This window comes from Bos indicus, chromosome 1 (assembly GCF_029378745.1).
Source record: "Bos indicus isolate NIAB-ARS_2022 breed Sahiwal x Tharparkar chromosome 1, NIAB-ARS_B.indTharparkar_mat_pri_1.0, whole genome shotgun sequence".
Classification (NCBI taxonomy): Eukaryota; Metazoa; Chordata; class Mammalia; order Artiodactyla; family Bovidae; genus Bos; species Bos indicus.
The window spans coordinates 7,739,688-7,767,540 of NC_091760.1; the positions used below are offsets into that span (position 1 = coordinate 7,739,688).

General features: G+C 40.7%; 1 protein-coding gene across 2 annotated transcripts in view; it reads right to left on the bottom strand.

The window, feature by feature from the left end:
• The window catches only part of MAP3K7CL (MAP3K7 C-terminal like), a 48,017-nt gene that overhangs the window by 17,153 nt on the left and 3,011 nt on the right, over positions 1 to 27,853 (bottom strand). For both annotated transcript variants that reach the window (XM_019957974.2, XM_019958061.2), the window contains one exon: positions 12,331 to 12,392. In XM_019957974.2, the coding sequence (XP_019813533.1) occupies positions 12,331 to 12,392 (62 nt within the window). The remainder of the gene's footprint in view (positions 1 to 12,330; positions 12,393 to 27,853) is intronic.

Consider the following 27,853-nt stretch of genomic DNA (forward strand, 5'->3'; position numbering starts at 1 on the left):
ATTCTATTTGACTACAAATGGAGAAGTGGCCCAATAACCCCCCCACCCAACCCCCCCACCCCCTGCCGCAGGCATCGTCCAGTGTTATTCCAGGGCACCCTCAGGCCCAGGCCAGAGCCCTGAGACCCATGACAGGTCAGCTACCTGCCATGCACTGAAAAATAAGTCCCCTATAATTCTAAGAATCTTAAACTCTGCTTTAGAGAATATTTCGGTTGTCTGTTTCAATTACCCCTTGATTTCTATTCCTGATGCCCAGAGGCATAAATGCAACTCGTAGAGAGGAGGAGCCCTCCAAGAAAGGAATCCAATAAACTTACTTACAAAAAGAAATAAATATATAGAGTCACAGAAATAGAAAAGAAACCTATGGTTACCAGGGGAGAATAGGAGGAGGAATAAATTGTGAGACTGGGATGAACGTACATACATCACTATACATAAAATAGATAACTAATAAGTGCTTACTGTATAGCACAGGAAACACTATTCAATAGTCTGTAAGGACTTTTGTGAGAAAAGAATCTTAAAAAAAATAAGATGCGTGTGTATAACTGATTGACTTTTGTTGTACACTTGAAACTAACACAACATTGTACATCAACTATACTCCAAGAGAAAAAAATAAAAAGAAAGAAAGGAAGCCAAACTGAAGAAATGATGCTGGCCTGGAAATAATGCTTGCAACAATTAACCAACCATATGAAAGACCAAATCCCAAATAAAACGATGCTTACAACATGTGCAGGCAAAGAGAACAAGGATTCCTGTCTGTGCTTTTCTCCCATCCTTGAGGGGGACAACAGCCAGCACACAAGTTTTTCTAACCACAACATGCTGACTTCTTTCTAGAATTTATTTTTAAAGAATTGGCTTTCCCTCAGTTCGCAATTCTAAGTTCTAATTAGCAGCATGTTATTAAACACATTACTTTGAGAAAAACTAGTTAATATTCTTTTAAAGAGGTTTGTAATCACCTTTTTCAATTATTTAATAGAAAAATGTTGCATAATATCTGAGAAAGTGTTAGTCGCTCAGTTCTGTCTGACTCTTTTGCGACCCCAAGGACTCTAGCCCACCAGGCTCCTCTGTCCTTGAGATTCTCCAGGCAAGAATACTGGAGGGAGTTGCCATTCCCTTCTCCAGAGATCTTCCCAACCCAGGGATCGAACCCAGGTCTCCTGCATTCTTTACCATCTGAGCCACCAGGGAAGCCCAGTACCTGAGAAAGATCACTTAATCGTTATACAGGCTCTTCTGTCTAACCTTCTCTTCACAGTATTCTTAAATATGTATGCTATGTGTCTGACTAGGTTACAATCTCACTAATTTTATATTAGTAAATGAGAAATAATGAATTCCTTACTACTTGTGCCTCTCATTATATTCTTCAAAGAAACTGATTTCTTTGGGTGTCATATTTAGCAGTCTCACCCAAGATGCCAAAAAAATTCTAGAAAGTTCTACAAAATTCTATAAAATCTGACTGATAAATCAGATAACCCTTCCTATTTGTCATGAAACCTTCTGAGTAGAGATCTTCTAAACGAAATAAAATTCAGAGTAAATGTGGATGAAATTAACCTTTATGTGGAACATCTGTTGTGTTCTAATCTATGGAAATTCATCCAATAATTCTATTATGTAGTATTTTTCCTCACCGCCCTATGGACACATTCACAGCATAAACTCAGCCTGTTGGAACAATTATGCCTTTTTATAGTGAAATAAATTGCAAAGTAGTGCCCAGGAGTATTACAGTACAACTCACCCCAGGAGATAAAGCCATCGCCAAAGGCGTTCAGAACTCCTGGCTCCTCTAGTCCTAGAAATCACCACCCCCTCCTCAATTTTCACCTGTTATACTGGCAAATGACCAGGTGTAAGAGTAAGAGTAATGAAAGCAATTTACTCTGGGTACCCTTGCCAAGCTGCTATTAAATCACCTGTGCCCTGTTAAAGGATTTGCCTACTGGAAAGCCCTAAGACTCAACACATCCTATTTCCTGCCCTTTTGAACACTCATAAACTATATTCAGCTCAGCCCATAAGCTGCCACATGGAGGTACCCGCACGATGAATTCAGCATAGCCACCTATGTGACAGCCAGAAAATTCTAGGACTCCATGCTTGCATGCCAAAGAGGATACAGATGAGAGAAGTCACGGAAAGGGAGAAAAATGCCCTTTGCTGCTATGGTTTAAAAGGAACACTGAAAATTACAAATAATAATTTTCTTAAGAGGCGAGAGGCCTGTTTTCCCCCTTGGCTTGCCAACATGAAATGCTTTTTATTAAAGGGGCAAGGTTTTCATGACTTCTTTTTTTATTGGCATTGTTTTTCTAAAAGCTTTTTTTAAACTAATTTATTTAACTTTGTGGCTGCAATGCCTGGCATGTAGAATCTTAGTTCCCTGACCAGGGATCGAAATTGTGCCCCCTGCATTGGAAGTGAGGAGTCTTAACTATTGGGCCACCAGAAAAGTCCCTAGATTCATTTTTAAATTGTTCAAATATATGTGTCTTCTTGGTTTATCATGACTTTAAGAAAAAAAGACCCAGCTAAGCAGAACCAGGTAATCCATTGTATATTCTAAATGATTTTCTTTTATGTGAACCATTTAAAAAGCCTTTATTGAGTTTGTTGCAAGATTGCTTCTGTTTTATGTTTTGGTTTTTTGGCCACGAGGCATATGGGATCTAGTTCCCTGACCAGGGACTGAATTTGCACCCCCTCGCACTGAAAGGCGAAGTATTAACCACCGGACCACCAGGGAAGTCCCTGTTGGCAGTTTTTAACTGTGGGAAATTTGAAGATGTTTTTATGTACTGGTAGCATGATCAATCATGCTAAAGGGACATGAGGAAAGGGAGCATTTCAAGATATATTTGATATCCTCACATGCTCTCAGCAGGCTGACCATGCTATATATCACAATATTTTCAAGTCTGCCCACAATTAAGATGTTTTTCTTAACTTTTTAAAAAGCCAAAAATACTTAGTGTTCAGGGTTTTTAGGGAGTAAAATGATGCCAGGGTTCATGTCAATCTCCTGCCCCTAAGAGCTCTGTCTTCACCCAGCCTGACTTGTAACTCAGCACCAATACACATTCTTCCAATTTGCATAAAAGCACTGAAGAGCAAAATAGATTTTTTTTAAGCAAGGTGAGAAGTGATATTGCACAACCACCACAATATTGTAAAATAATCTTTTTAAGTTGCCAGGGGCTGGTGCGTATAAATGAGGAATTATTGGTTAATGAGAATAGAGTTTCAGTTTTGCAAGATGCAAATGTTCTGATGATTGGTTACACAACAATACAAATATACTTAACACTATGTTATGTGTTTTTACCACAATTTTTTTAAAAGTTAATGGAAAAAAAAAAAGTGTCATTAGATCCTTCTGCTGCCCCCAACCCATCTTCCAAGCATCGCTTGCAGGATTCCCCATCTGAGACTCACTTTGTTCACACCCTATCTTTCTCTCCTTCCCAAATTTCTCCCCAGGGAATTAAAATTCCCTACCCCTTTATAACTTGAAACTGTGTACCACTAACCCAAATGTTGCTGGACAAACCAAAGTGCCCTCTGGTCAGCAGGACCCACTGTCTCTGGAATGGCATTTAACATCATTGGTCATTTACCCCATTTCAGGAAACTAATCCAAGAGTTTTCTAAGCACATATTGTTCTCATCCCAACAGGAATTTACCTGATATTAAACAGAACTACAGAGTAATGGGATGTGTGGCCCAGCATGACACAGCCCACTCTCACTGTTTCATGGCATAATGTGGGTGTGTGTGTGCGCATCATACCATACGGCCTTCACCAAACATGAGTCTCTCTTCCCTTCTAATAAGCCCTCAAAATAGGAGACAATATTTACCCAACAGAGTTCACTGAATAAAGTGTTCGCCTGAGGAAATAGGTTCCTAAAATTCAAGCACAGGAATCAGGTTTCCAATTTTAAAATGGAGCTACTAGTAGGCTTACATCAGGTGACAGTTTACTGGCACTCATGAATCAATCAGTCACACGTTGGTTTAAGATACTATTTAGCATGTGCTCACACTAAAAGAAATAAAAACCTAAAAAATAATGTAAAAGAATGCCTGTAGTAACCAGATGAAAAACAGCTATTAACTTCTTGGAATAATAATTAACACTTTTTTTTTAATTTTAAGTATAGTTGATTTATAATTTTGTGTTAGTTTCAGATGTATACAGCAAAGTGATTTGGTTATATAAGTGTACATATACATATATATACATTCTTTTTCAGATTCTTTTCCATTATAGGTTATTACAATATATTGAATACGTTTCTCTGTGCTATACAGTAAATTCTCATGTATCTATAACACTTTTATTTTTTATTTCAATTCTCTTTGATTTTGACTATTCTCCGTCAAGAGATTTTCATACTTATATTCCCATGCTAGGAATGGACAAGCAATAAGTAAACTCAATGTTGACACTGAATTTCTTTTCGCTTCATGAAGAGCAATTTTCCTTGTTACTTTCTCCACAGTTACCCTAAATTCTCCCTTCGTTTGGATGCATGTATTGCACATTCTTATTTAAAGAACGAAATATTGAATTTCAAAGAAATGGAAGCCAAAGATACCCTATTTGAGTTAGGGACTTTGGGAAGGTCACGTACACACTGCTATATTCAAAATGGATAACCAACAAGAACTTATTGTATAGCACAGGGAACTCTGCTCAATGTTATGTGCTGGCCTGGATGAGAGGGGAGTTTGGGGGAGAACGGATACATGTATATGTACGGCTGAGTCCCTTCACTGTTCACCTGAAACAATCACAACACTATCAACCAGTTATACCCCAATATAAAATCAAAGATTTAAGTTTGAAAAAAATCCCAAGTATACCATCATTTGCAAAAAAGAAAAGAAAATGAAAACATAAAAATATTCTTCGGGCACTAGAGCACAAACTCTGCAAAACTGCAGAAACAACTTTTCCGATAACTCAATATGTGGTCTCTGGTCTCCTCACAACACAGCCAGTTCTAAGAAGGCTAAATTAAGACCTTCCCTTGACAGTGTCTCAAGCGAACGTTGAAACACACTTTCCCAAGACACAGATTGGGGTTTGGATGAAGTCAGAGCCTAGGAGAAGGCAGTTCCTCCTCACCCCCATCCCCTCCCTCATCCTGCCGCTGCCTAGGGATAGAGTTTGCAAGGGCTTTAAATTACACGGCAGCGTGAGTGAACCACTACGATCTCTGGTATCCACCCCAATCATCAGGACCAATTTAACAAGATGAAGTAAGAGAGAAACCACAGGCTTCTGTTCCAAGAATGCTGGCTTGAGCCACACCATCCTATCCATCGTTTTATAGCTAGCTCCTCCCGAAATGGACTCTGTCCTCTGGAAAGAGCCCCGTGGGAACAGACCAAGCCAAGCATCTCTCCGCAAGGGGCAAAGCCAGCTAAAGCATTTCCGTTTTCTACTTGGCTTCTTCAAATACTACTGGCCCCATCCACTTAAAAAACGTAAGAATTTAATTTTCCTCTCCCAGCTTCCCATACAGAAGATATATTTAGAGAAATAAATATTCTACAGTTGCTGAGCAGACTTCTTATTTATTCCTTGATTCTTGGTGTTATCTTTATTTTGGGGGTAGCACAGAAGGTGTCTGGTTTAAATTTTGTCTCATTTCAATGTCCCCAAATGAGCAAGTGTAATCTGTTATAACTAAGTGGAAAACCACAGTCAGGACTAACTGCCATATTTGAAAACTCTTTTATCTCGGAATTGTAAATATTTTTTTTACCATTTTAAGAATTGACATTTCCATAGTATCTACATCATGGTCAAAGTCATCACTAAGTAATAATTATAGCATATCTTATACATTACATAACACATTATATCATTATATATTACATATATACAATATATTAAACACATAAAATTTTATATATTGTTATACATATATAATTTTACATTACACATAAAATTTTATATAATATAACATTATATTATATAATATTGGAATGAAGGATATTTAGGTCAATTCTATCAACATAAGCAGTATTAAAGGGACAGATAAGTCGAGTATCCCAAATGTTTCTGAGAATGCATAGCCTAAAAACTGGGCTGCTCAAAAAATAATAATAATAAAGGTATCATTGTAAAGCTCCAAGTAATCTATATATGTTTTCTGTGTAGTCACAGCAGCCAAAAAAAAAAAAGCTGTAATATACTTTTTAATACGTGTGTGAGAGAGAAAATGGCAGGACTTTTTTTAGTGCTTTATCTGGATGTTCAAGAGCACTGTAGTAGAATCCTGGAATGCTCATCCTCCATTTTATACCATCTTTGTTTCCCAGACAGCAAGTGATACACTGATGCAAGACCTAAAAGAAGTTTCAGGAGAGACTGCTAGGATAACAAGATACTATAGTACACAACCAAAGCTAAGAAATTGGTTATTTGTGGAGGTGACATCAGTTTCTGGACTTACCAAACTCTGTCTGAGAAAAAAGCAAGTTCAATGTGTACTGCAGAGACACCTGTTACTGTCTTCTCATATTAGATGGGAGGACCTTAGAAGGGACTGAAGCTATTGCTCAATTTGATTTAAAAAAAAAAAAAAAAAAGTCTTTGTTTTCCAAATATCTTAAAGAAGAGGGCATCTCTATTCCTAACTCAAAAAATCCAAAGAGATGCTTCTCTCATTTCATTTTACACATATGAAGATACTGGTACTTCAATAGTTCATTCAATAAACAATTTCACTAAAGCAGGAAATTAATATTAATTGAGCAATTATTTTGCCAAGTACTGTGCTATATCTATTCATCATCTCATTTAATTTGCACAATGATATGAGATATTTTCTCTACTTTGCAGGTCAAAAAAGTGAGGTTTGGGACTTCCCTGGAAGTTGAGTGTTTAACACCTCGGGGCTTCCAATGCAAGGGACGTGGGTTCGATCCCTGGTTAGGGAACTAAGATCCCACATGTCCCACGGCATGGCCAAAAAAAAAAGAGAAAGAAATTGAAAAAAAAAAAAAAAGTGAGGTTTACAAAAAGGAAATAACATGTTCCAAATTACAAAACTAGTAGATGGGGAGCGATGGTCCAAATTCAGGTCAGCCTGATGCCACTGTGCATACCCCGGTGGTTGTCACTCTCCTTAACAAGTTTATTGCAATCTAGGTGTTGGCATGCCCTCCACCTGATTATAAAAGCATAATCTTCCCAGGGTAAAAAAGATCACAAAGCTTAGCTTTGGATCTTCCATAGGTCAAACTACAATCTCCAAAACATAGCAACATGGTTAAATTTTACTAATAAGACAAATTTGGTTCTGAGCAGACCCTGGGACTGTTAAAGGATTGTGCCATCCTTCAGAAAAGAGAGGGAGGTCAGTCATGGCCTCTTCTTCAAATAAAAGGAAACAGAGGCCTAAAGAAAAGTCATGTTTTTCATTCATTCTTACAAGTGGACATAGAGTTGAACCTCCTTTCTTTCGACAGTACGGTCTAAACTAGCTCTGCCCAAACACTGCCCCTAATGGACATGAAGAATTTAGAAACCAAGTTCCAGGAAAGGAATCCACACAAAATAGAATCAACCTACCATCTGCCACTGGGCTGAGGCCTATATAGAGTTGCTCATTTTAACACCTACCTTACCCCCAAGGTCTCTTGCCCAACATTTCGCATTAATAGAGACATCAAGAGAAATGTTTGTCACTGCTATTCTTGCCCAAGGCTTTTTTTGGCTTCTGTGAAAATAGAAGCACCATGAATTACATGCTCAAACATGTCCAGATTCTTGGCAAAGCAACTGAAAAATCTTGGGGGTCAAAATGTAGGTAGAGTAACTACCAAATACTTGATAGCTGCATTTTATAAACTATGAAAGAGTGTGTAATGGACATCCGAAAGTCAGAACAGATTTTACAAGTCTGTTCTACAACCACAGTATAGCAACCTCACAAATCAGACATTCTCCACCTATCCATGTAATTTAAGCAGCCCATAGGTTCTGCCACAGTTGAAAAGAAAAAAATGTTACCTAGATTCAGAATCAGAGATCTAGTCAGGCAAATTTATGTAGACCAAAATTTGACTCACATGTTTCATCCTTAAAGCAGAGACATAATAGTTTACACAAGTGTTGCAAGGATCAAATGAGATCATTTGTGGCAAAACACCCCTTGTCCAAGTAACACTCAATGTGCATGGGTGGGATTTAAATGTGAGGGTATGCAGAGAGCAGGGCTTAGCAATCATCACCTAGCATCAATTACTTTTCATATTTATAAGGCTCTAGAGAGTCCCTTGGACTGCAAGGAGATCCAACCAGTCCATTCTGAAGGAGATCAGCCCTGGGATTTCTTTGGAGGGAATGATGCTGAAGCTGAAACTCCAGTACTTTGGCCACCTCATGCAAAGAGCTGACTCATTGGAAAAGACTCTGATGCTGCAAGGGATTGGGGGCAGGAGGAGAAGGGGACGACGGAGGATGAGATGGCTGGATGGCATCACTGACTCGATGGACGTGAGTCTGAGTGAACTCTGGGAGTTGGTGATGGACAGGGAGGCCTGGCGTGCTGCGATTCATGGAGTCGCAAAGAGTCGGACACCACTGAGCAACTGAACTGAACTGAACTGAGGGCTTCCCTGATGGCTCAGATAGTAAAGAATCTGCCTGCAGTACAGAAGGCCTGGGTTAGATCGCTGGGTTGGGAAGACTTCCTGAAGAAGGGAATTGCTACCCACTCCAGTATTCTTGCCTGGAGAATTCCACAGATGGAGGAGCCCAGCAGTTTATAGTCCACAGGGTCACAAAGAGTCAGAAACTTTCACTTACACTTTTTCAGAGACAAGTAAGAATCAGTTCATCCTCAAGCAAACAGTTACAACCACAAAGCACTCATATACCTCTGTAACCTAACTTTTATTCTTCCGTAGAGGATTATGATGGTCGGTAAAATTCCAAGAGCCATTATTATGTGATGAAAGCACAAGGAACTGACTGTAAAGACAGCCTGCTCCACGGAATCGATGGTTCCTTTCATACATAAAGCATTTTCATTGCTTTCAATATAGAGACTTTCTGCTGCAGAGTGGCTTAAATTTATATGCTTATGCTAAGCATGGAAATAAGAATCTGCTTTTAGATATAGCTTTGTGTTATCTTTCCCCTCTCAATCCTTATCTTCATATATTTTAGTCACTCATACCCTAGAATGTATAATAAAGGTAACAGACAACAGTCTTAGACAGAGGCAACGCTAACCAAATGGCTTGACTAATGGTAAATGTTTATAACAAACTCAATCAGATCCTTCACCCAAAAAACAAGCCCTCACTTAAGTGCTTTTAGTTGTACTGCTGGGAACGTTCTCTCTAGTCATGAAGTGGTAAAACAATACTATAGGGACTTCCCTGATGGTGCAGTGGTTAATTAAGACTTTGCCTTCCAATTCAGGGCATGTGGTCAGGGAGCTAAGATCTTGTGTGCCTCGTGGCCAAAGAAACAAAATATAAAACAGAAGCAATATTGTAATAAATCCAGTAAAGACTTTAAAAATGTTCCACATCAAAAACTCTTTAAAAAAAAATGAAAAAGCAATGCCATATTTTAGGGTGAGAAAGTTGAGGGTGTGAAAGCTGAGGGTTTGGAAAGTTGGGGGTATCATAACCCCTGAAGCAGAAGACAGCCTCTCAACTGACTAATTCATTAAAGCTCAATAAAGATGAAATAGTCTCACTGGATTAAATAATTAAATAGACTTAATTTCTAGTATATGTCAAATGGGATTAAAGCTGTAAAATTCAAATGGATCTTGCAATACTTTAACAGAAGAATTATCTGGATAACTTCCAGGGGTGCTATGAATCCTGTGAAGAATGATCCACGAGTCAGAGAAGACCATTAATGTTCCCAAAGGAAAAAAAATTGTCAATACAAAAAAGTAGAATTCATGATCCACACTATTGATGGGGGAATAAGAATCTGAACACACATTCACTCTTTTATTTTCAAAACATGTTAACTCCTTAATTTCAGCTGACTCCTATGATAATAAAATAGCTTTGAGGTAACAGTAAAATAAAGGAGAAAAGCTGTGACTGGGGAAAAAAATAGAGTTATTATTTTGCAATCCCAACTACACCACGAGTAGCACATACACAGGCCTCTGGAAGGACAGAACCTAAGCAAGGGAGGCTGTATGTCATGTAAATGTGCCAGACTGGAAAGCAGAGGAACGGCTGAGTTGTCCTCCATGATGAGAAGAGAGGTTGGGGGGTGGGGTTATACCTCAGGAATCAGGAGAGTTGGTGGAAGACCCCACATGGGGACGGGAGAAGAAGGAGGTACTGTAGATAATAGCTGCAGAAGACATTTTAGAGGAGAATGGAGCTGTCTTTTGACAGCTGTGTGGTCATAACCTCCCACCTCCTGGACCACCTTCAGTAATCTCTATATTATTGATATGGCTCTGTTGGCAGGCTTTCTATTGGAGGGCTGGGACGACACCCAGGACCGTGCAGAGATGAGGTAAGGGCTTCTCCAGGAGGTCTGATCACGCCTGATGTTGACCCATGTTGGGTCAGCACCACGTCTAGTCAACATGTACCCATGTTGGGTACGTTTTCAGGGGACCACCCCAGCAGTGGAGCACCACTCTTCAGACCCAACCTGGGTGCTTCCAGATTACAAAAAAAGGACCCTATCTCGGGTTGCACAGGGCTCATTCTTGGTTCTTTCCACCTCTGTCAAGGGCCGTTCCAGTCTGGGGGTCCCAAATTCAAATGGCATTAGGATACCAGGCACATCCACAAATGTGAAAACTGCCAAGTATAAGTCAAGGAGAAACATCAGCTGGGAACTAACTGGAGGTGGTAACCCCCTGCCCCCGTCAAAGATTTTCAGAATTGGTATTCAGAGGGAAAAAAGTGGTGACTAAACAAATATCTGTAATGGGATTCCAGACCGCTACTAGACTGGTCTAAATGTGACTGCAAAGTGAAGTACTCAAGAGAACATCTGACCCAAGGCCAGTATCCAGTGTTTTCAGCAGAACCTCTTCCTAAAGTCATCTTTCTGAAATCATCATATATCATCTGAAGAAAATTAATGTGTCATAAATTAGCTCCTTCCAAATAATTCTGGTGTATTAAAAGAGGATATCTTTGATAGATCATCCATAAATTATGCATACAAAATATCAGGTTGGCCAAAAAGTTCATTAGGGTTTTCCATAAGTACATAAAGTATTCAGAAGATTTAGCTTAAAATAATTACATTCTATTTTTAAGAATTCTCAGAGAACTTGGGAGGAGATAGGGTGGAGTTGAGAAATGAAAATTATTCTGAATCTTGCCACACATGCCAAGTCTCCCTTGTAGTTTATCACTAGATCACCAACCCACCATGGGCCAAAACTGCAATGGCCCAGAAACATCCACAGGTAAGGAGAGCAGGCACCAGACCACCCCCACGTCCAAAACGCCTTCAAAGGAGGAGCTTGCTATAACAACTTAGAGGGCTGGGAAAGGGTGGGAGGTGGGAGGGGGGTTCACGAGGGAGGGGACATATGTACATCTATAGCTAACTCATGCTGATATATGGCAGAAATGAAACCAACGTTGTAAAGCAATTATCCTTCAGTTAAAATAATTTTTATATGATATTATACATATTTCAATGCCATTCTTGCCATTCAATGCCATTCAATGCCTTGAAATATGTATAATATCATGTATGAAACGAGTCGCCAGTCCAGATTCGATGCACGATACTGGATGCTTGGGGCTGGTGCACTGGAGGACCCAGAGGGATGGTACGGGGAGGGAAGAGGGAGGAGGGTTCAGGATGGGGAACGCATGTATGCCTGTGGTGGATTCATTTCGATATATGGCAGAACCAATACAATATTGTAAAGTTTAAAAATAAAATAAAATTTAAAAAATAGATTTACAGTATTTTGAGCAGATAGTGAAACATATGCAATATATCTGATAAAGTATGTATTTTAATGTGAACAATGAGTAATAAATATGATAATCTTATATTAAAAAAATAAATTTTTTTTAAATATAGGAACTTGTTTATACCCTGAGTTCTTAATATGCTTGTGCTATAGCCAGATAAACAGACAGAGACATTACCTGAGAGTTCATGACCTGGAGTCCTAGAAATACAGACCTCGATGATGTGAAATCTCCACTCTGTCTACAAATCAGTCTTTCCCAATTAGATGACTTTTCCATTCACTGTATTTTATGAAACTAAGGAGGAAAAGTGAAAGACTCTATAGAAAAATGCTTACCTGTAGTTGCTGCTCTAATTCTGGAAAGACCAGAGGAATGGCATCTTCAGGTGGTGTATCATCTAAAACATGAAAATAAAAATTCCTCACTACGAGAGCCCTTTCTCCAGGGAGAGTGGTCCTGCCGTTACCATCTTTGGACCTGTAAACATCAGTTAGGGACAGAAAGAACGCAGAAGGCAGTTTTGCTCATTTTTGATACACTGTGCTCTCTCTGTCCCAAAATTTTGCAAGCAGAATCCTCAAATGCTCAGTCTGGTAGTTCCCCAATGAAGCACTGCTTGTCTTTCAATACTCTGACGTTAGCCAAAACCAAAACATATGATATGCAGGAAAGTACTTTATTTAATAAGGTGATAATGAGGTGGCCAGGACAACCGCAATAGAACAGAAGAACGTGTGAGTGAAAAAGAGAAGTGTTACTTCTGCCCTGAAAGACTCCAAGGGCGGCCAGCTTTGATGGGTTTGCCCTCTGCCCTTACCACAACCCACTCCGCTGATACAGGAGAGTCCACAACTCTCTACTGACTACCCTCCACTGGCTGGCGGCAATAGGCAGGTGTTGGGACCTCCCCAGTGGCCCCATGCTGAGAATCCACCTTCCAATGCAGGGGACGTGGGTTCAATCCCTGGTCAAGACATTAAGACCCCACATGCCAAAGGGGCCAACTAAGCCCATGACATAACGAGAAAGCCCACGCAGTGCAACTAGAGAAAGCCCAAGCGCCATGAGGAAGACTCAGTACAGCCAAAAACATTAAAAAGAGGCAGGTGCTGCTGGATCAAAAGGCGGTTCACAGAAGCATCAGAGGAAACCTGATAAGCTTACCCAAATCTCTTCAAGAATCTGCTGCTGCTATCTTTGCAATAAGGCTAATCTCCTTAGACGAAAAGACTATGGGAATTGTACCAGGCAATCACTGGGCAGGAGGAAAGGTTTTCTACAGCAGAATTTCTGAACGAATTCATGCCAGTTGGATTCACATGGTAAGAAAAGCTGTGCATAGAGCCAGAAAAAAGTGCTTCTCGAGAATAATATGACCTTGAAGCAAAGCGTTTTGACCCTTACTAGAAAGTTTAAAAGAGTTATGGGATCTAGAGTAGTGAGTAGCTATTGGTGTCCATTCTATTATTCTGTACAGATAAAGACAGAACTATAGGGGACTTCCCGGGCAGTCCAGTGGTTAAGACTCCAAGCTTCCAACGCAGGGGGTACAGGTTCAATCCCTGGTCGGAGAACTAAGATCCCACGAGTCTTGAGGTGTGGACAAAAATAATTAATACATAAAATATAAACGAACAAAAAATGAGAAAATTCTGAACAGAAAAAATATTAAAAATATATATATATAAGTGTAGTGGTTCTGGTTGAGGCTTAACTAAGCATTTTAGCATTAATAAAGACTGTCTTAAAGGTTTTCTAAAACAAAAAACATACTTCTGACCTTTAGCCATGGTTCAAAAGGACAGCTCTCTTGTCAGCAGAACCTCTGTATCTCTGGCCCTGTGGGTCCACTCACCATTCATTCCCAGTCCTCTCCTTGCTGACAACACCTAACCCAGGTATGACTATGAGAATAAGATGAAATACAGGCTAAACGAATAATTGAAAAGCCAAGTCTATTTTAAATTATAAAAAAAGAAAGATCCTGGGTTTTTTTTTATGTTTTCACTTCCATAACTAATTCATTTATAAAAACCATTGAAGTTCTGTTTGAAACTCAAGAAGGGATATGGGCCATACACAATGCAAAAGGCCAGCATCCTCTAACCACTCCTTGACAACATAATCCAAATAAAATGCAGTAGACAAAGAGTAGACAAAGGCTTCCCATGTAGCTCAGCTGGTAAAGAATCTGCCTGCAATGCGGGAGACCTGGGTTTGATCCCTGGGTTGGGAGGATCCCCTGGAGAAGGGAAAGGCTAGTATTCTGGCCTGGAGTATTCCATGGACTGTATAGTCCATGGCGTCGCAAGAGTCAGACAAAACTAAGTGACTTTCACTTTCATCCAGAAGAAGAGTCCAGGTTTCTGAGGGATTACATTTCCTCCAAGGCACCAAAGACAATCACCAGAAAGATGATTCAAACAAAGACAGGATTCATCCCTGCCAAATGCCTCAAGAGCATCTGGTACATTTTATCCAAGAGTAGTATAAACAACAACGAAGTGTAACATACCCCCACTTAAGAGTGGCTTCAGACAATAACAATGCGGTAACAACTGTGAATTCATCTGCGCCTGTCCCTACCAGACAATGCCCCCATGTCCATTGACACTATGCAGCTTCAGAGAGCAAGTAGAAATGGGGGGACCTTCTTCCCAAGACCCTCGCTGCAGGCTGGAGGGCCATCTCACCTTGAAATGAGGACGTCAATCCCCTGATCCTTCAAATGGACTCTTCCTATTCAGAAGTGACAACTTCTGCTCAATATTTTGTGACTTTTTCAATCCATCTCATCATTCGCAAAGAATTGGACAATAAACAGGGTTTTTTAAAAAAGAAATAGTCCTTGTTTCTATTGACTCTTTGGAGGTAGCCTTTATTATAAAACCTATCGTTTGTAAAACAGATTTTGGTTTAAGGTGCATTTAAATTGACTTCAGTAAAATATCAGTAACTCAAAGAGGAAAGTGTTAGTCGCTCAGTCATGTCCAACTGTGATCGCATGAACTGTAGCCTACCAGACTCTTCTGTCCATGGAATTCTCCAGGCAAGAATACTGAAGTGGGTAGCCATTCCCTTCTCCAGGGGATCTTCCCAACCCAGGGTGCAAACCCAGGCCTCCTGACTGCAGGCAGATTCTTTACTGTCTGAGCTACCAGGGAAGCCCCGCACAGAGATAAAACATCAACAATAACCCAAATAATGATTATTTCAGCTCATTGAGCTCAAGGCCAGCAACACTGTTTGGCATGGGTAAAGGGGAACCTATTCTACTTTGGCACCCCAACCCTAATAGTCATAGATGAGCAGGCACTTGTTAGGAGGAGAAACCACTCTTATGAAGTACCAGAGTAGACAGTGCATTCTAGAATTCTAGAAGACAAGCCAGGAATGGAACTCAAGGCTTCCTGGGACTTAATCCCCCTTGTTCCCTGTGAAATCACGCTCCTTCCTGCTTAACTATAAAAAGGGGAGAGGGGAATTATTCATCTTTATTACTATAGTAAACAGCAAATATCTGGTATGACTCAGAATTAATAAAGCCCATTATAAAAATCTGTCCTTATTGATACTCACACCATATATAATAGAAGCACATACATGGAACCAAGTTGACAATTTTGCAGATAAGTAAAGGCTTAAGACTGAATTCCTAGAGTTGAAAAAAAAAAAGTCTGATTGATTGACATAGAAATAAACACATAAAAAATATTTTAGAAAATAAAGGCAAGATTTTTGTTAAGGAATGGATCAGGTTGGATTAATCCAAGCAGGAAATGGCAGCGGAAACAAGAAAACCAAAGACAGATGTAAGGAATTGGCTGTGTTTGAAAGCCAGTCCTGTATTTCACTGCCTGATGCCATCTGGTTTAGCTGGCATCCCTGCCAGCCAGGAATTTCAGGGCTTGCAAAGCTGCTTACAAAGCTGCTCCAAGTTGATGTGTGGTGTGTTTACTTTTAAACAGTGGCTGCCTTCTCTGACTGGTTTTAAAAATAGGCAAATATTCTAAAAGCAGAATAATGAATCACTGGATCGGGCCAAAATTAAAGAAGAAAAATGACTCAGGCAGACTAGAAGCACAGCTGTTCCACAAACATTTGGCCAAATCATTGTAAAACATTTTGACAGTGATATCAGATCAGAGTTCGTAAGTTCAGTTAGGTTTGTTTTGACAATTCCAGAAGCACAAAGTAGAGTGTACAGTAGCTATGTAAGACACCACCTTGGCAAATTTGGCTTTTGTTTAAAAAAAAAAAAGAGAGTAGCTGCTAGATATGTGTATAATGTGATAAAAATCAGAATGCAAGTACATCTTTTAAAATGTATTTGTTTACCAAATATTTATTGAATACCTGTTATATTCAAGGCAGGGACTGAGGTTCTGTGCTCAACTGGCACACTACTTTATCACATTTTTAATGCACTAAGAAAATAATTCATAGGCTTCCTTTTCAAAATGGCACTGTGGGCTTGATGGATCAAGCAAAATGTAGCCCCAGGAATTTATAAAAGGATGAAAGATAAAGGAAAGAATGAAAGAGACTTTTTTTTAATAAACAGATGTTCACTGCCTGTTTTGCCAGCACAATGTGACTAAGTCAATGGTACTTAAGATAGAACTTTCTGATTGGTATCCCAACCATTATGACATACCATAGTACATTTTATGATGGGCTTGTCTAAGCATCTATTTAGCAGCTGTTGGATTGCTTTGGTGGTTATTCTGTTTCAGATTTCCTTAAATTGTCTGCTCTGTGATTCTCCATGAATGGGATAAGCAAGACCCATTGGGTCTGTAACCCAAATCCTCGATGATATTTAGTAATTAGAGCTATGCAGCCAGAGCTCTCAGAGAATGCTGCAGCTGGAAGGGACTGGGCAATCATCTGGTCCCAGATTCTCAGAGCAGAGCTGAAGACAAAGGGCCCCAAGAAGGGCAAGGAGTCTCATAAGCGGTGTCACCCCACCCAGGGCTCTTCTCATGCTGCCCTGCGCTGCTTCACCTTCTGCTCCACAGTTTCCCATACTTTTGTACTTCATGAGCCAGGAACACATTCCCCCAAACACTGGGAGTCATGCCCTTGTGTGTGGTGTGTGTGTGTGTCTGTCATTCAGTTGTATCTGACTCTGCGACCCCATGGACTGTAGCCCACCAGGCTCCTCTGGGGACCTTCCCAATGCAGGGATGGAACCCAGGCCTCCTCACTGTAAGCAGATTCTTTGCCATCTGAGCCACCATGGAAGCCCCACGACAACAATAACATTGGATAAATTTAGCTTTATAGACACACATAATCACACACACACACTACCATGTTCTTACTTCTCTTAACATCAGAGAGGAAAACTTCATCAAAACCAAAGCATGTCTATGAACCAGTGTTTGAGAACAACTGCTCTAGACAACATCTTGACTGGACTCTGGAGTCAACCATCTCCCCCTACCCCTCAACCCCTGTGCCCCCAATCCTACATACAACTAAGTCTATCTAGCCTTCCAAACTCTAAATCCTTGGTAAAACAAGTGTAGCTCTCCACCCAGAGAAGATGACCTCAGGAGAGGAAGAAGTCACGATCAGAGAAAATTCCCAAGCCTCACTCCACTCCCCAACCAAGAAGCTGAGAGACAGCTGGCATAGAATCCATTCAATGCGTCTACACGTCCGGCAGCCAGAGCCGGCTTCCTGGGAATGCACCCACACAATTGCAATTGCCCTTCACAGGCGGTCCACACTTGGCTTAATGATCTGAGTATGCTGTCTTGAAATTCTTAGTAACTTTTGAACCAAGAGCCCCAGAATTTTTGCACCATGCCTCCACAAATTGTTGTCCTACCTACAGGACAACCCCTGGTGCTGGTGCCCAGGAGACTGTCTTTCAAGATACATCAGGGGCAAGCTGACACTAGAGAGGCAAGAGTTTGGGCGGTGCCCACAGTGCAGAGGCTCGTCCAAAACCTTTCCTGTTTACTGTTTGCTTGTGTAGACTCCTAACCACTAATTACATGGGCCAGTGCCACTCGGTAGGATAGATAGACCTGCATTTGAATCTCAAGTTGGCCACTCTTTAAGTGGTGAGAGTGGAAGATCAACATCTCTTGGAGACTCAGTTTTCTCCTCTGCAAAATGGGTGTGACATTCTCTGTCTCAGATTTATTATTAGTAAAGGAATTCATATGTCAATCATTTAGCCTAAAGCCTAGCACCTAGGAAATAATCAGTAGTAATAATGAATGCTTAAGATAATCGCGTTTACTTTCCATCTTTTCACCATAAACTCAGCCAAAGTTGTAACGGCGAGAGAAGGGGTATGTGTGTGTGTGTGTGAGCGCGCATGCAGGCATGCGTGAGTATATGTATAATGGTGTGGATTAAGGGTATTATCTTCATCATCTGAATAATCCAATGAGAACAGGTAAGATCAAGATCACCGACTCTAATTACTGAATTAGAGTAATTCAGTACTCTATGTAATTTAACTCACCTGGAATCAAGATTGCCGGGAGAAATATCAATAACCTCAGATATGCAGATGACAACACCCTTATGGCAGAAAGTGAAGAGGAACTAAAAAGCCTCTTGATGAAAGTGAAAGTGGAGAGTGAAAAAGTTGGCTTAAAGCTCAACATTCAGAAAACAAAGATCATCACATCCGGTCCCATCACTTCATGGGAAATGGATGGGGAAACAGTGGAAACAGTGTCAGACTTCATTTTTCTGGGCTCCAAAATCACTACAGATGGTGACTGCAGCCATGAAATTGAAAGATGCTTACTCCTTGGAAGGAAAGTTATGACCAACCTAGATAGCATATTCAAAAGCAGAGACATTACTTTGCCAACAAAGTTTCGTCTAGTCAAGGCTATGGTTTTTCCTGTGGTCATGTATGGATGTGAGAGTTGAACTGTGAAGAAAGCTGAGCACTGAAGAATTGATGCTTTTGAACTGTGGTGTTGGAGAAGACTCCTGAGAGTCCCTTGGACTGCAAGGAGATCCAACCAGTCCATTCTGAAAGAGATCAGCCCTGGGATTTCTTTGGAGGGGATGATGCTGAAGCCGAAACTCCAGTACTTTGGCCACCTCATGCGAAGAGTTGACTCATTGGAAAAGACTCTGATGCTGGGAGGGATTGGGGGCAAGAGGAGAAGGGGACGACAGAGGATGAGATGGCTGGATGGCATCACTGACTAGATGGACGTGAGTCTGAGTGAACTCCGGGAGTTGGTCATGGACAGGGAGGCCTGGCATGCTGCGATTCATGGGGTCGCAAAGAGTCCGACACGACTGAGCGACTGATCTGATCTGATGCCAAGTTAAAGATTTCCCTGGTGTGGCCATAACTTCAGGTCTTTAAGGTTTAATCTCTTCATTCAAATCTGAATTTTAAAAGGGTTTGTCTTTACTTCCCTATCAAAGCAAACATTATATAAAATAATGTTTAAAAAAATTTTAAGTTACACATGAAAAGTCTTTTGAGTACTTTTGTTTGAAATCTAAAGATTCACATTATTTTTAGAAATAAATAAATGACATAGGGCGGCCAACTCACATTACTAATACATCAAAAAGCTATTTTAAGATTTATAGATAGCTTGGTTCTTGTTAGAGCATTATATCGTTTTGAAACACTTCATCCTTTTTTTAAACTTTGTTTTCTGCTTGTTAAACATTCGAGATGAGACTGCTTTAATACACATTGAATTTTCAGGGCCCATATAATTAGGACTAGCGATACAGATATGGATAAAGGTACAGCTTTGGTATGATACCTAGTAGGTTGTCAATTAGTAAAAATCACCATATTACTGTAACCAGTACCTAAAACTATCAGGCAAACAGATCATATATCAAATAGACTGAGTGATATTTCTCTGCATGGAGAGACCTTTTTAAGTTTAAACATAGATTTTATATTTCTATGAAACACTCTTCTAGTCACTATCATTGTAGCTATCATTTTGTGAATCTTATTGATTTATTCTTTTGTAAGAATTTTTGGACTTATTTAGCTTAGAAACGGGCTTCCCTGGTGGCTCAGACAGTAAAGCTTCTGTCTGCAATGCTGGAGACCCAGGTTCGATCCTTGGGTTGGGAAAATCCCTTGGAGAAGGAAATGGCAACCCACGCCAGTACTCTTGCCTGAAAAATCCCATGGACAGAGGAGCTTGGTGTCACAAAGAGTCAGACACGACTGAGCGATTTGACTTTCACTTTCAGCTTAGAAACATAGTCACTTACTCAGAAACCTGTGTTCCAAGAACCCTTTGGAAATACATTTATTTCTCAGCACACCACTAAATAGAATTTACCTCTCCCTTTCTTCTTTACTACTCTGTGAAAACGTATCTGAACGAACTTTCCCTCATCGTCTCCCAGGACTACCAGGGAAGCCATTTGCCATCAGGAACACTCATTTGTTTATTACTTGGATTCCTTCTTGCCTTGCTTGCACTCAGGCATGTCTGATTCTTTGTGACCCCGTGGACTATAGCCTGCCAGGCTCCTCTGTCCATGGAATTTCCTAGGCAAGTATACAGGAGCGGCTTGCCATTTCCTCCTCCAGGGGATCTTCCCGACCCAGGGATCAAACCCTCGTCTCTTGTGTCTCCTGCATTGGCAGGCAAATTCTTTACCACTGTGCTACCTGGACCCTACCTCTAAATGGGTAATAAAGTAAAATTAACCCCAAGGGCCTGGCTTTGAATCTTTTCCCATTATTTATCAGAGACTTGATTAGAGTGCCTGCGTGCTAAGTCGCTTCAGTCGTGTCCAACTCTTTGCAACCCCATGAACTGTAGCCCACCAGGCTCCCCTGTTCATGGGATTCTCCAGGCAAGAATACTGGAGTGGGTTGCCATGTTCTCCTCCATGGGATCTTCCCAACCCAGGGATCAAACACGTGCCTCTTCTGTCCGCTGTCTGCATTAGCAGGTGAGTTCTTTACCACTAGTGCCTCCACAAGTTATTTAACCTTCCTTAGCCAACATTTCCACTTCTGTAAAATGGGTATAATAACATCTTTTCAGCAGAGTTGTCACTTGGACTAAATTGATGAGATAGTACAAGCAAAAGCACCCAGGAACTCCATAAGCATTCATTTCCACTCTGATCGTTTCTTTACAGCCTTAAGCAACAGATTCCAACCAATAAATCCAGCTGTATCTCAAAAAATCTTCACCTGGTATCAGAAGCACGAACTCAGAGGGGTTATCGATATTGTATTATAGATTTTATAGTATTTATTAAGTTCTAACTAGGGTTCTCTACTCTGTGTTCTATAGATCAGGGATCCCCAACACCTGGGATCCAAAGCCTCATGATCTGAGATGGAACTAATATAATAATAATAGAAATAAAGTGCACAAGAAGTGTGATGTGCTTGAATCATCCTAAAACCTACCCCTCCTTCTGTGGAAATATCGTCTTCCACGAAACTGGTCCCTGGTGCCAAAAAGCTTGGGGACTGCTGCTGAAAAGAATATAAATATAGGAGATCACACCCCCACTTCTAAGAGCTTGAGTGGTTTTCAGCTGATTGTTGTCAGCTCATGAGAGATGAACTCAAAGTAGGGTCAGAATTGGGACAGAATGTGACTCAGGAAAATGCAAAGAGACTCACCCAGCCCATGTCCTCAAATGCCACCCTTACCAAGTTGGCTGGTAGAATTCCCGCAGGAACTTGATCCCTAGGCTTCCTACTGATTCCCCCATGGATACGCACAAACACACCGAGAGAGAGAAAAGGGTCAGTCTTGACATTTACTTATTGCTTAGCATGAATCAGGTTTTCCAGGCTCTTTCCTGAAAACAAGGATTGAAATGTGAAGAGAAGGGAGTATGGAAACTTTGGGACCCTGAGAAGGAAAAGAGAAATAACACCAAAAGATACCAAAGGTAGAAGAAGTCAAAGGAAGGAAACAATGACAAGGGACACTTCACCTGTATCACAGTTTTGCTGAGAGCTAGTTTTGCAAGTGTAAATCTTGCTTCCAAAGAGACATTCATATAATATCCAGTTAAATTAGATTCAAGGATAGCTGTTTCAGCTACTCCACATAATTCCCACTGCCACACAAAACACCTGGTTTGTGGGGACAAAACAGTTTACATAAACAGAGTGAGTCTTGATTTTTTTAACTAAATGTCTTCTAATGAAATCAGACCTGGATTTAAAAAAAAAAAATGTTGAAAGCTATGAGCTTGGGCTTATATTTCTGACTCTAAATAATAAGTATCTCTGACTACAATAATAAGAAAATTTTTTAACACCAAGGTCTAGATTTTCTTCAAAAGTGTGCCAGATTTTGGCTCCACTGAAGATAAGGAAAATTCTCAAGTAATTAACATCAAATCCGCATGTCCATCAGACTCTAAATTCTAATTGGAGAAGGGCCAGGTTATTCTTCCTAATAACCCAAGAGATGTGATCCATATTTCTCTTCTGCACATTTTCTGTTGAGGAAAACTGACTCCATGAAAGTCCCTATTTAGAAAGTCAACTCTTGGAATTTGAAGTTTGGAGGCAATACAAGTTATATCATTGGTTTATTAAAGACAAGCATTGCTGGGAATTTCCTTGCAGTCCAGTGGTTAGGACTCCAAGCTTTCACTGTACAAGGCCAAGGTTTGATCCCTGGTCTGGGAACTGAGATTCCCAGATCCTACAAAGCCACAGGGTACAGCCAAATAAATTTAAAATTAAATTTTTTTAAGATTCTTTTTTTTTTTTTTTTTTTTGATGTGGACCATTTTTAAAGTCTTTATTGAATTTGTTGCAATATAGCTTCTGTTTTATGATTTAGGTTTTTTGGCCCAGACCCATGTTAGATCTTAGCTCCCTGACCAGGGATCAAACCCGAACCTCCTGCATCGGAAGACAAAGTCTTAATCACTGTACTGTCAGGGACGTTCCAATAAAATTTATTCTTTAAAAAAAAAAGAAAGACAAGCATTGCTGCCTCTGGCAGTTACGGTTAGCTAAATGTTACTTAATAAAGCATTCTAGTCTTAGGCTAGAAATGGTGATTGTATTTTAAAAGGTACTTTTTTCCCCGCTAAAAACGGACTACCTTTATTTAACCCCTTGGAGTCCATAGTCTTTTTGGAGACTTGTGGCTCATTTTGCTATCAATGATCAATTCCCCATCTCCCAGGCCAGTCTGTCACCAAGTCTTTCCAACTCTTCTTTCAAAATGTAGTCTGAATTCAGTCATCCCATCCCATTCTCTAATCCAGGCTTTTACCACTTTATCTGTGTGCCATGATAAGAAGCCTCTTCCATTCTCTCATATCCTCACATTCCAGGCTATATCAATTGAACACTTACCATTTTCATCATATTACTCCCTTGCTCAAGAATTCTTGACACTCTGCTGCTTCTGATCAAAACAAACTCTTTCATTGCACTCTCTTGATTGACTTGGTAATGCTGCTGCTGCTGCTGCTAAGTCGCTTCAGTCGTGTCCGACTCTGTGCGACCCCACAGACCGCAGCCCACCAGGCTTCCCCGTCCCTGGGATTCTCCAGGCAAGAACACTGGAGTAGGTTGCCATTTCCTTCTCCAATGCATGAAAGTGAAAAGTGAAAGTGAGCAACCCCATGGACTGCAGCCTACCAGGCTCCTCTGTCCATGGGATTTTCCAGGCAAGAGTACCGGAGTGGGGTGCCATTGCCTTCTCTGTGGTAATGCTAGTTTGCTACTGCTAAGTTGCTTCAGTCGTGTCCAACTCTGTGTGACCCCATAGATGGCAGCCCACCAGGCTCCCTCATCCCTGGGACTCTCCAGGCAAGAACACTGGAGTGGGTTGCCATTTCCTTCTCCAATGCATGAAAGTGAAAAGTGAAAGTGAAGTTGCTCAGTCGTGTCCAACTCTAGCAACCCCATGGACTGCAGCCTTCCAGGCTCCTCCGTCCATGGGATTTTCCAGGCAAGTTTACTGCTATCTAAAACAAAGCGAGCAACTGAACTGAATTGCAAACAAACTTTGAGCAAAATGCCCAGCTCAGAGAGGGGCTTAGTAAATGTCCGGTTACTCTTCCACAGTTCAGACCTCTGCTCCAGTTGTAGAGAGTTTAAGCATTTCCTGAACAAATTGTGCTCTTCCTGACTTAGGTTTTGCTAATGATTTCTGTCTGAAGGAGAAAAGAAGAATTGTTAAAAGATGTGTTGTTGTTATTGTTGTTGTTTAGTCACTAAGTCATGTCCGACTCTTTTCGACCCCCTGGACTATAGCCTACTAGACTCCTCTGCCCCTGGGATTTCCTAGGGAAGAATACTGGAGTGGGTTGCCATTTCCTTCTCCAGGGGATCTTCCCAGCTCAGGGATCAAATCCGCATCGTCTGCATTGCAGGCGCATTCTTTACTGCTGAGCCACCAGGGAAACCCCAGAAGATGTGTAGCTTCCTTTTTTTACACCTGATTTCCAGAAATGCTATCTTTCCTACACTCTCTTTCTATACCCTACCTGCCTTCAAGCCCAGGATGACTATCACATCTTCCAAGAAGCTGTACCCATCTGCTCTGGGTGACAGATTTTTCCCCAAATCTCTCTGCCTTTTAAAACCCATAGGAGATCTCATTGTACTTCTCTGTTGCACAGCCCACCCGACTTTGACAGAGCACTAGAAATACAGAAACTAAGTAAAGCTCAGCTAATTAATAAGAGCAGAAGCAGAGACACCCACAATCTTGCGTGAAAGTAAAAAGTGAAAGTGAAGTCGTTCAGTCATGACCGACTCGTGGCGACCCCATGGACTGTAGCCCACCAGGCTCCTCCATCCATGGGATTTTCTAGGCAAGAGTACTGGAGTGGCTTGCCATTGCCTTCTCCAACCAAGTGAATAAGGAGTCGCTAAATAGTTGCAGCTCATTTATCCTGTAAACCCTATCTTGACATGAGATACAAGTGTGAGATGTAGGTGAAACATACAGCTGCTTCGTGGTTTATACTTTGCTTAATTCTCCAGAATCAGTCACCATTAACACAGGGGCTAGTTTAGTCCTTAATTTGTATCAAACATGATGCTAAATGCTTTATCGACATTGCTATTATTGTTTGAGTCACTAAATCATGTCTGACTCTTTGCAACCCCATGGACTGTAGCCCACCAGGCTCCTCTGTCCAGGGGGACTCCCAGGCTAGAATACAGGAGTAGGTTGTCATTTCCTTCACCAGGGGGTCTTCCCCACCCAGGATCGAACCCACATCTCCTGCATTGCAGGTGGATTCTTTACCACTGAGCCACCTGGGAAGCCCCCTTTATCTATATAGTGTTATTAATTCTTCCAACAACTCTATGAGTTATTACTAAACACATACGGGAAACTGAAGTTCAGAAAAGTTGAGTGATTTATGCAAGATCATACAAACAGTGATGGAAATGAATCTGGAAACCACCCCTCACTAGTTCCAAAGTCCTAGGCCCTTAACTTTTACACTAAATTGTCTCAGAAGAATATGAAGAAAAATAAAAGATGACTAGAGGAATAAGCACTGCATTAGGCTTATGAGAAATGAACAAGTCAACATTCACAGACAAAGATGTCTCCTTTTCTCGTGGACTCTCCTTACTCCCCACAATAAATTCAATAATATGGAATTACTTTTTAAAAGTTTACTTGGTTTTCTCACTTATTATAAATGAGATGTTTTCCTTTGTTTCGCCCCTACATGCGTGGTCTATAGACCACATGCACTGGAATGCAAAAGGCATGCACAGTGCGTGTGATGGCAAGTGCTGCGTGGTGTGACACACTCCTCACTCAAGAATTCAGAGGGAGTGTCCCCAAGTGTCTGCAAAGCATCTTTCTGTACACTTGTAACTTCAGGTGCATTAGGAAATACAGATTGTTGGACTTCGGTCAGAACTCACTGCAGTAGGAGTAGGGCCATGGAACATACATTTTTGATGAGTGCTCTCCGATGATTATTTTAAGAAAGATTGAGAAACAGGGAACTCTAACTACTGTCTTGGATTCTCTAGTTAGGTGCTTTATCTAGATCTATGGGAATGCATTGATCCTTTTTAAAATTTAATTTTAGAAGGTTGTTCATAAAACTTCATAAGCGTCCTTCTGTAGGGGTAAAAGGCAGGAATTACTTGAAATAAATGACAACCCTTATTGGAAGCCAGCATATCAAAAAAACCCATGAATTTCAGAAGTGGACATTCTTGGGACATTTGAAAGAGACTGGAACAAACCAATCAAAATTGACTGATGAAAAATATGCAGGAATTCTCAGTGCTCAAAAGATGATGGTAAATTAATTACAAGTTGTACATCTTGTATTTCAAGGAAGAATCTATTCATGCAACCCAGAGAGCAAGAGCCTCCTCTCTCCATGGCTCTTTTCTGTGCATTAATTTTGTTAAAATGAAAATGAGGGCACATTTATTTGTGTCATCCCAAATTATGACATAATCATACTATTTAGAACAAACAAGCTTTATATACTACATTTTCTCTGGAACTCTGTTGATTATAACAGGACTTGTCTTGCTCATGTGGAACACGAGCACAAGGAAGAAAATTGTACATTTGCTTTCTCCCTGGAGTTTGGGTTTACATGTGTCTGTCTTGAGAGCCAGACAATCAAGCACTTGTTACTCCTCAAAATCTTGCATTTATAAAGTGCATAAAAACAGAAGGAGCTTTTCTTTTTTTGTTGTTTGGTTTTTCTTTTTGTTTTAACAAGAGACTTCATTCTTCAGAGCAGTTTTAGGTTTATAGATAAATTGAGTAGAAAGTATAGAGAGTTCTTACAGACTCTTTCTCCCTACACATGTAGTTTCCTTTTTCTTCTTAGAGACACAGCTTGGAATAATGGAGAGGGTTTAAACAGTCCAGTCCAGGGATGAGAGTTTAAATCATAACTCTGTTATTTACTAACAGCGTGGTCTCTGGACTTCAGTCTTTGTCTCTGCAAATTAAGAATACTAATAGGTACATAGCATGGTTATTCCAAAGATCAGAAATAGTATAAATGAAAGTCTAGTGAAAAGACAAATGCAACTGATAGTCATTGTCATTTCTAAGTTGGGATGTGTTGATTCGCCAGTTGGGAGGATTTCCCTTCACCATTGTCTTTCAGGGCAACATTGAGTGGGAATACAGCATAACAGCAGCCATGGAAAAAGTGTCAGAAAAGTAGGTGATAAAGAATCAAGGCTTCACCTCTTTCACCTCTAGAACGAATCCACCACTGGGGGTTGCACAGTCTAGGAACCCCAGGGTAATTGTCACCATCATAACCATGCAGTCTAATAAAGTCTGATGGAGGAGGAAATGGCAACCCACTCCAGTATCCTTGCCTAGAAAACTCCATGGACAAGGGAGCCTGGTGGGCTGCAGTCAGCGTCGCAAAGACTGAGCGACTGCGCACATGTGGTCAAGTCTGAATGGGCTGTGTAATGTCAGACATCACAGAGCCCAGATCCTTACCCGGTATTACTTCGTCCCCTTTCAATCATTACTTTTTAAACTGTTCCTTCCTCCAGGAGCACCGTAAGAAAGAAGGAAGGAAGGAAGAAAGAGGGAAGGAAAGAATCAATTCTCAGAAGATCTAAGGTTTCAATGATGATGTGGTTTAAAGTGTATGATTATGTGACTTTAACGGATGACATTAGACTGCAGGCAAAAGCTGATGCCAGTGGAAGAAACCCAAGCCTTCCCTTCCTCGAGGCTGTGACCTCACACCACCTGGGGTCCCCTGTCAAAGGGGGTGCAACTGAATATGCATGTTAAGAGGTCACTGAAGGAAGCCATGACACAGGGCTCTAAGTATGGCAGCCTCACCTCAGACGGGACTATTTCAAGAGGGTTCGCCTCACCTGTCCCATTCATCACTCCCGTT